Genomic DNA, 15,087 nt, shown 5'->3' on the forward strand with positions numbered 1-15,087 from the left:
CAGAGATTATCAGAATGGATAGAGAAGTAAAAAACAAGTATATGCTGTTTCAAGAGATGTACTTTAAATATAAAGACACATGGAAAAATAAAAGGGTTAAAAAAAGATATATCATGCTAAGAGTAAGCATAAGAAAGCTGTAATGAGTACATTAAAATTATACAAAGTTACTTCAAATCAAAGAGAATTACTAGAGACAAAGAGGAACACTTTAATAAAAATGTCAATACAGCAAAAAGACATAACAAATAATTAACAGCACCTAATAATAGAGCTTTAAGATATGCAAAACAAAAACTGTGAGAAATAAAGGTGGAACTCTACATTCATTGCTTGAGACCTTAACATTTTTCTCGGTAACTGATAATACAAGTGGACTAAAAATCAATAAGAAGAAGATCTGTATGACACTAACTACATTAAAAGCTTCCACAGAGAAGAAAAAAGATCTCCAAAGTACATATTGAAATATTCTATTTACATAAAGTTCAAAAGCAGGTAAAACTAATCTATGAGACTAGAAGTTCAGGTAGTGATTAAGTAGGAGGGGAGGGTAGTGATTGGAAGGGGTGTTTGGGGGATGATAAAAATGTTCTATTGCTTTACCAAGGTGGTAGTCATGTAGGTGTGATAAGTCACTGAGGTGCTTATTTATGATTTATGTATTTTGCATATATGTTATATATGTCAATACAAACTCCATTAAAATTCTTTTTATACTGCACCAAACTTATTCAAGTCTGAGGGTAAAACAAATGTATTTTCAGGTAAGCAGGGACCAAATTTTCTTTTTTTGTTTTTTCTTTTCATCATCATCTTCTTCTTCTTCTTTTTTTTTTTTTTTAAATAGAAACAGGTCTCACTCTGTCACCCAGGCTGGCATGCACTGGTGTGATTGTAGCTCATGGTAGCCTCAAACTTCCTCCCACCTTAGCCTCCCGAGTAGCTGGGACTAGAAGCAGTGCCACCAACATGTCCATTTAGTTTTGTAAAGATGAGGAGAGAGTGTCTCACCATCTTGCCCAAGCTAGTCTCAAACTCCCGGGCTTAAGTTTTCCTCCTGCCTCAGTCTCTCAAAGTGCTGTGATTACAGGCATGAGCCACTGCACCTGGCTGAGACCAAATTTTCTGTACACATAGATTGTTTCTGAGAGAATTCCAAAAATAAAAATAAAAAAGAATCCAAGGGGACTGATGTGTTTAGAAAAAAAAAAAAGAAAAGAAAGAGAGAGAGGGAGACTGATAAAAGCAAAGATCTAGAATTTCCAAATAATTTCAACATAGGACATGGTGGAGGAAAGGTGAAAATAAAAATATGCTGAGACTCTTGCCTTTTTGGCAGATTGGATACAAACATTGGTTAACTGTAGTCTTTGATGAAAAACTGTATTTAAATATGCATATTAAAAATTTAGAGGTTGACTGCAGTGGCTCATGCCTATAATCTGAGAGGCCTGTGCTCTGGGAGGCCAAGGTAGGAGGATTGCTTGAGGATGGCAGTTGGAAACCAGCTTGGGCAACATAGTGAGGCCCTGTTTCTGGAAAAAAAAAAATTTTTTTTTTTTTAATTAGCTGAGCATGGTGGTGCATGCCCACAGTCCCAGCTACTCCAGAGGTTAAGGCAGGAGGATTGCTTAACCCCAGGAGTTCTAGGTTGCAGTGAGCTATGATTGTATCACTGTGCTCTAGCCTGGGTGACAGAGCAAGACCTCATCTCCTAAAAGAAAAAAAAAAATTCAAGGGTAACCACTAAATGAATACAAATAAAGTAGACAGTTTCCAAGTTGTATGCAGCAAAGGTTAAAACAGAACCAAAGAAAACATGATGACTACAAGAAAAGACAAAAAAAGTAAACACGTTAAATAGAAAAATCTATAAACTTATCAGATAGTAATAAGTATTAATGAATTAAATTCTATTAAAAGACTAAGACTTACCTAAAACTAAACACTAATAGGTTGAAAATAAAGAGTTGAAAAAAGACAATACACTCTCTTTTGCTACAATGCACATTTCTATAATGAATATTAGCTTATATGCAATTAGTAAAAAGGCAAATGATAGTAAAACCGCAATTATTTTTGCACCAACTTAACTGAATATTACAGAAGTTTCATTGGTTCATGCATGATTTATCTCAGTATAATAATGCTTTGGTATATAAAGTAATAGCAACTGAAAACAAAGAACATTAACACAACTAAATTAGCAAGTAAAGGAAGAATGCAGCACCATACATTTATTCTATGTTCTTCCTCTTAGTTTAGTTCATCTCCACAACTCAGCAGCCTCAAGTCTTCTTAAAACTCCTTTTAGAAAGTCACCCTCACTTATTAAAAGGTGAAGTCCTATATTTACTGCAGTATTTCTTTACTTATTAGGAATTTAATAAACCCTTTCTAACTGTGCTAATAGTTTATTAAAATTGTGACTGGTTTGTGCTCTGATTACAAAATTGCATCAGTTTTAAGAGGTCTGGCCTAACCCCAGTGATTCTCAGCTAGGGGTAATTTTGCCACCAGGGGAAGTTTGGCAGGTCTGGGACGTTTTTGGTTGTCATAATTGCAGGGAAGGAGCTGCTACTCGCATCTGATGGGTAGAGACCCGGGATGCTGCCAAACATCCTTTAACGCACAGAATAGCATCCACAATATCAAGTTATCTAACTCAAAATGTCAATAGTGCGGAGGTTGAGAAATCCTGGCTTAATTCAATTTTTCCCAGAAGTCCTTTTTTTTTTTTTTGTACATGAAGTTTAGGTTTTCCAATGAATTCATTTATTACATTATAGCAAAAATACCTAATTAGTAAATGTTATTTTAAAAGAATGAAGATGTGTTAATCTTAATATCAGACTAAGTTAAATTGATGGCAAGATAAATATTTTGAGAGGCCAGGCATGGTGGCTCATGGCTGTAATCCCAGCACTTTGGGAGGCCGAGGCGGGTGGATCACCTGAGGTCAGGAGCTCGCAACCAGCCTGGCCAACATAGTGAAACCCCATCTCTACTAAAATATAAAAATTAGCTGGGCACAATGGTGCACACCTGTAATCCCAGCTACCCGGGAGGCTGAGGCAGGAGAATTGCTTGAACCTGGGAGGCGGAGGTTGCAGTGAGCCGAGATCGTGCCACTGCACTCCAGCATGGCAACAGAGTGAGACTCAGTCTCAAAAAAAAAAAAAAAAAAGAAAAAGAAAAAGAAAAAAAAAGAAAAGGAAAAGGAAAAGAAAGAGATGCAAAACCCGAACAGATCAATAACTATATAAGCAATTGAAAAGATAGTTTAAAATCTACCCTTAAAAAAAGCACCAGGGCCAAACAGTTTTACAGATTAATTGTACTAAACTGCTTATAAAAAGAAAAGAGGGGAAAAGGTGAAACCAAAAGAAAATGACCAACTTGCAAATAAAGATTCACCTAGTGGGAAAGCACCAGCCATTTTCACTGTTGGAAATACATGGAAAGACCTAATCACAGGGATTCAGGGAACCAAAACTACATACAGCTCATGATCTCAAAAACTGAGGTCTGAGGCCGGGCGCGGTGTCTCATGCCTGTAATCCCAGCACTTTGGGAGGCCGAGGCGGGTGGATCACTTGAAATCAGGAGTTCAAGATCAGCCTGGCCAACAAGGTGAAACCCCATTTCTACCAAAAATATAAAAAATTAGCCAGGCGTGGTGGCGCATGCCTGTAATCCTAGCTACTCAGGAGGCTGAGACAGGAGAATCGCTTGATTCCGGGAGGCGGAGGTTGCAGTGAGTCGAAATCCCACTACTGCACTCCAGCCTGGGTGACAGAGCAAGACTCTGCCTCAAAAACAAACAAACAAAACCCCAAAAAAACAAAAAACAAAACAAAACAAAAACTGAGATCTGAATATAAGTCTTGCTGAAAGTTGAGTATTGTAAACTCAAGCTAAGTACTGAGGAAGTTCAGAGCAAAAACTGACCAACTTCATGAAATGAATCTCACCAAAGACAAAATGTGTTACAAAATCAAATACCAGAACATCCGACTGAAGCTCCTTTTGATATCAAAACTGCTGGTAGTTATTTGTTTTACTTGTGCAAGGTGAGATTTACCAAGAAATACAGCAGCTAGATCCAGAAGCCCTCGTAATGCCCACCACCATGAAGCCTGCCAAATCTAGAAGACCTCAAGAGGTACAAACAAATGACAGGAAAGAAGTTTGAAAACAGGTACCACACATACTTCTTGTCTTACGATGGGACTATATGCCTGATAAACCCAATGTAATTGAAAATATCCTAAGTTGAAAATGCATTTAATACACCTAACCTGCTGAACATCCTAACTTAGCTCAGCCTACCTTAAACATATCCAGAACACATCCACTAGCCTGTAGCTGGGCAAAATCATCTAACACAAATCCTATTTTATGATAAAGTGTTGAATATCTCATGTAATTTATTGAATACTATACTGAAAGAGAAAAACAAAATAGTTGTATGGGTACTTGAAGTATAGTTTCTACTGAATACATTTTGCTTTTACACCATCATAAAATAAAAAAATCATAAGTCAGGGACTGTCTGTACTAAGTTTTTTCCAGATGGCATTAGGAAAACAGAAAGGTTTTGTCAGATACTTACCCTTTCCAGGAGGGGTTTATTAGAAAAGTCAGTATTCTAAAGAAACTCAAATTTGAATTGGAAAGCTAATATAATTGCATGGCGAAGACAATGCAAAGTCTCTTAAAATAATTCACCACATTAGAAAAATGTAAGGAGAAAAAATCGTAACTATGTTCACTGATATTGCAAATGCATTCATAAAATTGAACGCCCTTGCATACCGCATCAAATTTCCACATTCTTCTTTTTTTCTTCTACTCACAATGGAAAGACAATATCCTCGACAGCATCAAAGTGACAAGTCACTATGAGAGTCTCTTTGAAATCCGTGAAGCTGACACGATAAATGTGCGATTCTTCTGTTCCTACGAAAAACTGGTGTCCTTCTCCTCGAAGTGTGATAGAAGTGATGCCGCCTTGTAACTGAATCTTCCTTTAGGGAGAAGCACAAAAGTAAAGTAGATTCACTCAGCCAGTAAGTAGTTATCAATCATCTGAAGCATGGCAGAGGATACCAATCAGGCACATAATTTCGGAATGCCCTCACAGAAGTGACACAGTTGAAAAGGCAGGAGTTACTCACAAGTTGGTGGGCATAGGTCAGCATAGGTTAAAGTAGTCAGGGAAGATTCTTCAGTGAGATAACGTTTTGACATGGATTGTGCAACGCAGGCAGGATTTGGGTAGAGGGAATATTCCAGGCAGGCATATGGGTACAAATGACCACAGCAACTAACCCATTTATTAATTCCACTTCTGGAAAATAATCTTAAAATCAGGGGGAAGATGCTTTACGTCAAAGGATGCTATGATAACCCTATCTGAAAGAGTAAAAGGTTGGAAACAACCTACATATCCAGTTGTAATGTAATAGTTAAATGATCTATGGAACATCAGCTTCATCGACTATTTGCCCACAAAACATTTAAAAGATTATGTAGTATGTATATATGTTACCATAATAAAAAGATTACATCATAATACTGAAAATGTTTATGATGCTTGCATTAAGTAAAAAATTAGAATACAAAATTTTATTTATAAGTAAAATCATTTCAGAGCTTGTACAGTGGTTCATGCCTGTAATTCCACCACTTTGGACGGCCTAGGCAAGGAGGACCACTTGAGGCCAGGAGTTTGAGACTAGCCTGGGCAACATGGCAAGACCCTGTCTCTAAAATTAAAAAATAAAATAAAATAAATTAGCCAGGTGTGGTGGTGCACACCTATAGTCCCAGCTACTTGGGAGTCACTTGAGCCCAGGAGTTGGAGGCTGCAGTGAGTCACAATCTTATCCCTGCCCTCCATCTTGCATAACAGAGTGAGACTCTGTCTCAAAAAGAAAAAAAAGAAAAACTAGGGGTTGTCTTTGCCAGAACCTTTAGGAGTTGGCTTTTCCTCTTCTGCATTTCAGATTTCTCCCTCTTCCCTTTATAATGAGTATGAACTTAAAAAAAAAAAAGTATATACATGAATGAGGCCCTAAGATATAGCCTCTCTCTGTAACTAGTTTAGTTTGGACAATGAATAATCCAAAGCAGGTTCTTGTGCAAGAAGCCAGCATGGGCAATACAATGTTTTAGAGGTTTATTGGTGGGACACAGAACAGTTTATGAAGAAAGGCAGATGACAAGTTAAATCTCAGTTCCTGCACTAACTAGAGGTCTGTGACTCTGGACAAGTTGTCAGAAGCCTCTGGCCTCAGTTTACTCAACTACAGAATAATTTCTCCTTTATAGAGTTTGCAGTGAAGGTAAGGTACACTAGGCCACAGATGACAACCAAGAAATACTGGCTATTGGCATCTGGGACCTTTGGAAGACAAAATGAAGCCTAGGGATAAAAGGGGAAGAACAGGCTAGTCACAGTGGCTCAGACCTGTAATCCTAGCACTTTGGGAGGCCAAGGCGGGTGGATCACCTGAGGTCAGGAGTTTGAGACCAGCCTGGCCAACATGGTGAAACCCCATCTCTACTGAAAATACAAAAAAAATTAGCTGGGCATGGTGGCAGGCACCTGTAATCCCAGCTACTCGGGAGGCTGAGGCAGGAGAATCTCTTGAACCCGGGAGGCAGAGGTTGCAGTGAGCTGAGATTGCGCCACTGCACTCCAGCCTGGGTGACAGAGTGAGACTCCATCTCAAAAAAAAAAAAAAAAATGGGGAAAGGACAGATCTTGGCACTGGAGCTGTCCGTTTTGATCATACATCTTCCCTTTCTAGTCTCCATGACTTCTCATGTGAGCTGCCTTTTCAATCTACAAAAAGCTCAGGAGGTGGAAATCACTGTATCTGATTTAAGTCTGCACTGTCACACAGGGTTATTTTGGAAACAGTGATAGCACAAACCTTGTAATAATTACTTGGAGTTTATCTTCATCATAATAGGATCATATGCACATTAAAAATGAGGGGTTAAAAAATTAGAGGGTTAATTTTCTATATTCACTTCATACATCCAGAGACAACCCAATATAGTTTTTTTTACTTGATTTTATTTCTTGCATCTTGCATTATTGATAATACTTGGATGCTATTTCTTTCCTTTCCTGGTTTTTGCTATCTTAAGGTTAAGCTTCTCATCATTCCTCTTCCCCATCTCACTTGTATTAGGATTCAGGTTCGGTTGTAAATTAAGAAAGGATCTCTCTCTCTCTCTCTCTCTCTCTCTCTCCTCTCTCTCTCTCTGTGTCTCCAGAAATCAGATTCCAGGTTTTATAAGTGTCTATTCCATGAGGTTGTCCAGGCACCAGGCTCCCAATGAAATGCTGCTCTCAGCATTCTCTGGGGCTGTGGCTTTCAAACTTGAGCATGTATAATAACCTGGAAGGCTTCCAATGTTGTTCTAAAGTATCCTCCCTCCCTCATTCCCTTTCATACAGGCATGAAATTGGTCCAAACGATTCTCACTAAGCCCTACCTTGACCATTGAATTTAAAATGGCAGTGTATACACTGCTTCTTTATAATAAAAAAAATTTAGACAAGGTCTCCCTCTGTCACCCAGGCTGAGTGCAGTGCCGTGATCATGGCTCACTCCAGCCTCAACCTTGAGGCCGATTGATCAACTTCAATCGATCCTCCCCCTTCAGCCTCCTGAGTAGCCAGGACTACAGGTGTGTGCCACCACATCTGTCTAATTTTTTTTATTTTTTGTAGAGATGAGATTGCAGTGTGTTGCCCAGGCTGGTCTGGAATTCCTGGGCTCAAGTGATCCACTTGCCTCGACCTCCCAAAGTGCTGGGATTGCAGGCGTGAGCCACTGCACCTGGCCTCCCTGCTTCTATTCAAACCGTAATCCCCTTAATCTACATCCTACTTCATTTTTCTCCATTATACTTATCACCCTCTAATACTATGTACTTTCCTTGTTTATTTTGTTTCTTATTTATTGCCTTTTCCTTCCTGCTAGAATGTAAGCTCCATGAGGGCAGGGATTTTTTTTTTCATCTTTTTTGTTTTATTCACTGAGATATCCTAAGCACCTAGAATGATGCCTGGTACACCATGAATGTTCAACACAGATTTCTTGGAATGAAGACAGCTGGTGTTCATTTCTACAATGTGTGTGCAACTACCCCTGGCTTCCTGGGAGGTAGCAGAGGCCATACAGCGCATGTGTGGGGTATCTGGTTTTTGTTGAAGCCCATCCCTCTATGAACTGTCCTCCCTGATCTCTCCATCCCAAGAAGGTCATCCTCTTCTCTGATTTCTACAACATTCATAATATATTTTACTTTATCTGGACTATGTGCTAATATACTATCTTGTCTGGTAGTGACTTCTTTCGTGTGTACATACCTTAGCCCCAAACGAGTCTGTAAGCTCTGGGAGGACAAACACCATAGCTTATTTTTCTTTATTTTATTAATAGTATCTAATACATTGGTTTGGTTGGAGGAGGTGCTGAATAAGCACCTTGTTATGGCAATAAATAAGGTTTTGTTTCATTTTATTTTAATTAAATGAGCCAAGAAACATATATAGCAGAGTATCTGGCATATAGAAATGGCTGGTGAATGTTGGCTATGTCTATTATAAATTGTATTCACATGCATGATTAACACAATGCTTTGCACATAATAGGTACCCATTGCATAATAAATTTTATTGAGTTAACCAATTTTGAACATTTAACATTGGGGGTTATTTGTTGGATAAGTTTATAATATCTCATTCCTTTCGTCATGGCTCAATGTGACAGCTAAATACAAACTTACGTATTTATTAAATGGGCAGTGTCCCTCTGGGTAATAGTGGACTACTTTGGTTTGATTCAACATAAGCTTTTGTCTTTTCATTGGCAAAGAAGCCACCATCTACTGTGATTCCAACTACTCATTCTAACAGCAAGATGACATTTTTTAACCAGATATCACTTTGCCAATATCATCGAGTTGCTGGCTTTAAGCAAACCTCCCGTTAGTGGGTGTCTACCCAGCCCCATTCTGTGAGGCCCAGAACTTACTTGATGGGTTTGTAGCCAGGGCTTTTACAGAAGACCAGCAGTCCAGCTCCAGAGCCCACCAACAAGCCCCCCATCTTCAGGCACCTGATAGCTGACACTCCCTAGGGGGAGAAACAGTGTTAAGAAAAAGCATGAAAATCTCACAAATCACCACTCAAGAACATACTCATGTAACCAAATACCACCTGTTCCCCAAAAACCTACGGCAATAAAAAAATTTTTAAATGTTAATCAAAAAAAGAAAAAGGCTGAATGAAAGATGAATTAAAGATGGCCAAAGTCATGCCAGTGCTGCACACATTGCCTGGAGAATGTTCATGAGGGTTCTGCTCACAATGCACCCCCAAGGGGATTCAATGCCAACAATGGGCTCACTTGCCAGGAAGTAACCCTCCTGGGCCTGCAGAATGCAAACAGGATTCACCATCCTTCCTCCCTAAACCCACCAGTGCATTTTGAATATTTAAAAAATTAATCCCAGCACGTTGAGAGGCCAAGGCGGGTGGATCGCCTGAGGTCAGGAGTTCGAGACCAGCCCGGCCAACATAGTGAAAGCCTGTCTCTACTACAAATAACAAAAAATTAGCTGGGCATGGTGGTGGGTGCCTGTAATCCCAGCTACTAGGGAGGCCGAGGCAGGAGAATTGCTTGAACCCGGGAGGCGGAGATTGCAGTGAGCCAAGATTGTGCCATTGCACTCCAGCCTGGGCAACAAGAGTGAAACTCCTCTGTCTCAAAATAAATAAATAAATAAATAAAATAACACCTTTACATCCACTCAAATGCAGTCAAGAGTAGAAGGTACAAACACAGCCTCAGCAATGTTAGTCCCTCAGCTGCCACTGTTTTCACCAGAACTTAATTCTTATAATGCAAAGCAACCATATTTAACACCCCAAGAAAGCACAAAAGACTCCTTATTGTTTGGTGACTACATTATCTGAACTACAACATACAGTACATAATCTTACCAACAGTGGGAAATATATTTAAAGTTTAAAGTATCCTTCAAAGGTTGGGGTGTCCCCCACCACTCACCCCAAAGAAAAATGGTGTGACAATACTATGGTTGTTTCATAGTATCCACTATGAAGTTCTAATTTTAAAATGTCCATGAGCAACATTTTATTTATTATTACTATTATTTTGAGACAGTCTCTCTCTGATCATGCAGTGGCATGATCTTGGCTCACTGCAACCTCCACCTCCTGGGTTCGAGTGATTCTTGTGACTCAGCCACCTGAGTAGCTGGGATTACAGACATGCGCCATCATGCCCGGCTAATTTTTGTATTTTCAATAGAGACGGAGTTTTGCCATGTTGGCCAGGCTGGTCTCAAACTCCTTACCTGAAGTGATCCTCCTGCCTCAGCCTCCCAAAGTGATGGGATTACAGGTGTGAGCCACCGTGCCCGGCCACGACATTTGATTTTAAAACATTTAGTATAGCTAGTGACTGTATAGGTTTGTGTCTTAATGAATTTTGAATATTATAAAACAAATATCATGCCCTTTCAAGTTACTTTAAGCTGAATTTAGCCTGTTGTGGCTCAAAAGACATTTTGTGATTGAGAAGAGAAACCAAGGCTCAAGAAGAATGTGAAGGCGACGACCAGAATTATATGCTCCCCAGCTTCCACCCCTCATCCCTAACTTGCAAAGTGCCTCAGCAGGACAACAAGATGAAGGCTCGGCCTATGAGGAGACAAAACCTGGAGTGGATATTTTAGCATTTATTTGGGGACTTGGGGATGCAAGCGGTAAAGAGTTCAACAGAGCCTTGAAGCTACATATGTGTGATTTCTAAATTTTTTAAAACTATAGATGACATCATTCAAGTGCACAGGTTCTGGGGCCAGTTGGCCTGGGTTGAAATCTCAGCTCTACTACTTGCAAGCCAGGAGATTTCCAATGTTATGAGCCTCAGTTTTCTCATCCGTAAAGCAGGGATGAAAATGGTACCTATCTCATTGGCGTTTATGAAGATCGAATGACATAATTTAAGGAAGGGGTTTTGCACCATGTCTGACACATCAGCATTTATTGACACATACCATTTTTGTGTTCGCATGTTCGTGTGTGTGTGTGTGTGTATTTTGGAGACAGGGTCTCTGCCACCCAGGCTGGAGTGCAATGGCACAACCACAGCTCACTTTAACCACGAACACCTGGGATGAAGCAATTCTCCTGCCTCAGCCTCCCCAGTAGCCAGGACTATAGATGCATGCCACCACGCCGGCTAATTTTTTAAAAGTTTTCATAGAGATAGGGTCTTTCTATGCTGCCCAGGCTGGCCTCAAACTCCAGCCTCAAGTGATCCTCGTGCCTTGGCCTCCCAAAGCACTAAGATTACAGGCATGATCCACCTTGCCTGGCCTATTTTTGTTTTTACTAGGCTATTTTTTTTTTTAGAGCAGTTTTAGGTTTGCAGCAAAATTAAACAGAAGATACAAGTATTTGAGATTTCCCCAATACTTCTTTCCCCCACAGGTAAAGAGCCTCTCCCATTATCCATATCTTCCGGCAGAGTAGATGTATGACAGCTAATAAACCTATGTGGACACATCATTATCACCCAAAATCCATTGTGTACATTAGGGTTCCCTCTTGGCGTTGTATATACTCTAGGTTTGGACAAATTAATGGCAACATATATTTACCATTATAGTGTCATACAGAATAGTTTCACTGTCCAAAACATCCTCTGTGCTTTACCCATTCACCCCTCCCTCCCTACTAACCCATGGCAAGCACTGATCTTTTTTTTTTTTTTTTTCAGATGGAGTCTCACTCTGTCGCCAGGCTGAAGTGCAGGGGTGCGATCTCGGCTCAATGCAACCTCCACCTCCCGAGTTGAAGCAATTCTCCTGCCTCAGCCTCCCGAGTAGCTGGAACTACAGGCATGTGCCACCAGGCCCGGCTAATTTTTGTATTTTTAGTAGAGATGGCCAGGATGGTCTTGATCTCTTGACCTCGTGATCTGCCCGCCTCAGCCCCCGCAAAGTGCTGGGATTAGAGGCATCAGCCACCGCGCCCCGCCTGATCTTTTCATTGTCTCCATAATTTTGCCTTTTCCAGAATGTCATATAGTTAGAATCGAACGGTCTGCAGTCTTTCAGACTGGCATCTTCCACTCAGTAATGTGCATCTCAGTTTCCTTCTTTTCCTATAAAGTCTTTTCCTGACTTTATAGCTCGTTTATTTTTAGTACTGATTAATATTCCATTGTTTGGATGTATCACAGTTTACATATCCCTTTACTTACTGAAGGACATCTTGGTTGCTTCCAAGTTTTGGCAATTATGGATAAAGCTTCTATAAACATCTGTGTGCAGGTTCTTGTGTGAACATAAGTTTTCAGCTCCTTTGGGTAAATAGCAAGGAGTGCAATTGCTGGATTACATGGTAAGAGTAAGTTTAATTTTGCAAGAAACCACCAAACTATCTTCCAAAGTGGCCGTACTATTTTGCATTCCCATCAGCAATGAACAATAGTACTTACTGCTCTCCATCTCTGTCAACATTAGGTGTTGTTAGCGTTCTGGATTTTGGCCATTTGAAAAGGTACGTAGTGGTGCCTCATTGCTGTTTTTATTACATTTCCCGGCTGATATAAGACGTAGAGTATCTGTCCATATGCTTACTTGCCATCTGTATATCTTCTTTTATTTATTTATTTATTTATTTATTTATTTATTTATTTATTGAGACAGAGTCTTGCTGTGTCCCCCAGGCTGGAGTGCAATGGCATGATCTCGGCTCACTGCAACTTCTGCTTCTCGGGTTCAAGTGATTCTCCTGCCTCAGCCTCCCTAGTAGCTGGGATTACAGGCTCACACCACCACACTTGGCTAACTTTTGTATTTTTAGTAGAGACGGGGTTTCACCATGTTGGCCCCGCTGGTCTTAAACTCCTGACATCAGGTGATCCACCCGCCTCAGCCTCCCAAAGTGCTGGGATTACAGGCGTGAGCCACTGCGCCCGGCCGCCATGTGTATATCTTCTTTAGGTGAGGTGGCAGTTAAGGTCTTTGGCCCATTTCTTATTGTTGAGTTTTAAAAGTTCTCTGTATATTTTGGGTAAGAGTCCTTATTCAGGTATGTCTTTTGCCAATATTTTCTCTCACTCTGTATCTTTATTTTTCATTCTCTTGACAGTGTCTTTCATGGAGCAGAATTTTGATTTTAAGAAAGTCCAGCTTTTCAATTCTTTCTTTCATGGGTATTATAGCTAAAAGTTATCACCACACCTTAGGTCTTCTGAATTTTATCTTTCAGGAGTTCTATTGTTTTGTGTTTAAGTCTGTAATCCATTTAGAGTTAATTTTTGTGAAAGGTATAAGGTCTATGTCTAGGCTTTTTAATTTTTATTTTTATTTTTTGGTTTTCCAGTTGTTTAGCATTATTTATTAAAAATACTGTCTTTTTTTCCATTGTATTTCCTTTGCTCCTTCACCAACGATCAGTTGACTATATTTATGTGAATTCATTTTTGGGCTCTCTATTCTGTCCCATTGATCGATTTATCTATTCTTTCATCAACACTACACTGTCTTGATCACTGTAGTTTTATGGTAAGTCTTGAAATCTGGTAGTGTCACTCCTCCAACTGTGTTTTTCTTCAATACTGTGCTTTCTTTTTTAAAAAATTATACTTTAAGTTATGGGATACATGTGCAGAACATGCGGGTTTGTTACACAGGTATACATGTGCCATGGTGGTTTGCTGCACCCATCAACCCATCATCTACATCATCTACATTACCTGTCATCTACATTAGGTATCAATATTGTGCTTTCTACTCTGAGTCTTTTGCCCCTCTGTGTAAACTGTACAATCAGTTTGTCTACAGACAAAAATAACTTGCTAGGATGTTTATTGGGATTGCAGTAAATCTATAGTTCAAATTAAGAAGAACTCATATCATGACAATACTGAGTCTTCCTATCCATGAACGTGAAATATCTACTTAGGGCCAGGTGCGGTGATTCACGCCTGTAATCCCGGCATGTTGGGAGGCCGAGGCGGGCAGATCATGAGGTCAGGAGATGGACACCAGCCTGGCTAACACGGTGAAACCCCATCTCTACTAAAAATACAAAAAAATTAGCCGGGCATGGTGGCAGGCACCTGTAGTCCCAGCTACTCAGGAGGCTGAGGCAGGAGAATGGCGTGAACCCGGAAGGCGGAGCTTGCAGTGAGCCGAGACCGCGCCGCTGCACTCCAGCCTGGGCGACAGAGCAAGACTCTGTCTCAAAAAAACAAAAGAAAGAAATATGTATTTAGTTCTATTTGATTTATTTTATCACAGTTTTATAGTTTTCCTCACACAGATCTTATACAGCATGTACTTTTATTATTATTATCATTGTCATCATCATCTTTGTTTTAGTACTGTATGCCTAATGGGTCAATTTTAGTTTAAGGTTTTTTTTTGTCTTTGTTTTTTTGTTTTTGTTTTTGAGACAGGGTCTCACTCTGTTGCCCAGGCTGGAGTGCAGTAACGTGATCTTGGCTACAGCAGCCTCCACCTCCCAGACTCAAGTGATTCTCATGCCTCGGCCTTCCGAGTAGCTGGGATTACAGGCACACGCCACCATACCTGGCTAATTTTTGCATTTTTAGTAGAGATAGGGTTTCACCATGTTGGCCAGGATGGTCTTGAACTCCTCACCTCAAGTGATCTGCCCACCTCGGCCTCCCAAAGTGCTAGGATTACAGGCGTGAGCCACCACACCTGGCCAATAGGTCAGTTTTAAACCATTCCAATTCTTTACCTTTCTAACCATAAAGCAATATTTATTTATTTATTTATTGAGACAGGGTCTCACTCTGTCACACAGGCTAGAGTGCAGTGGCTTAATCTCAGTTCACCGCATCCTCTGCCCCAGCCTCCTGAGTAGCTGAGTCTGCAGGCATGCTCCACCACGCCCGGCTAATTTTCATATTTTTTGTAGAGTTGGGGTTTCACCATGTCACCCAGGCTGGATTTGAACTCCTGGACTCAAGCAATCTGCCCACC

The 15,087-nt window shown here is 40.2% G+C and overlaps 1 protein-coding gene across 5 annotated transcripts in view; it reads right to left on the minus strand.

The window, feature by feature from the left end:
• The window catches only part of CFAP52 (cilia and flagella associated protein 52), a 66,342-nt gene that overhangs the window by 19,101 nt on the left and 32,154 nt on the right, over positions 1 to 15,087 (minus strand). For all 5 annotated transcript variants that reach the window (XM_055256009.2, XM_055256011.2, XM_055256015.2 and 2 more), the window contains 2 exons: positions 9,066 to 9,166; positions 4,863 to 5,033 (listed from right to left, as the gene is read on the minus strand). In XM_055256009.2, the coding sequence (XP_055111984.2) occupies positions 4,863 to 5,033; positions 9,066 to 9,166 (272 nt within the window). The remainder of the gene's footprint in view (positions 1 to 4,862; positions 5,034 to 9,065; positions 9,167 to 15,087) is intronic.

This window comes from Symphalangus syndactylus, chromosome 20, assembly GCF_028878055.3.
Source record: "Symphalangus syndactylus isolate Jambi chromosome 20, NHGRI_mSymSyn1-v2.1_pri, whole genome shotgun sequence".
Taxonomy (NCBI): domain Eukaryota; kingdom Metazoa; phylum Chordata; class Mammalia; order Primates; family Hylobatidae; genus Symphalangus; species Symphalangus syndactylus.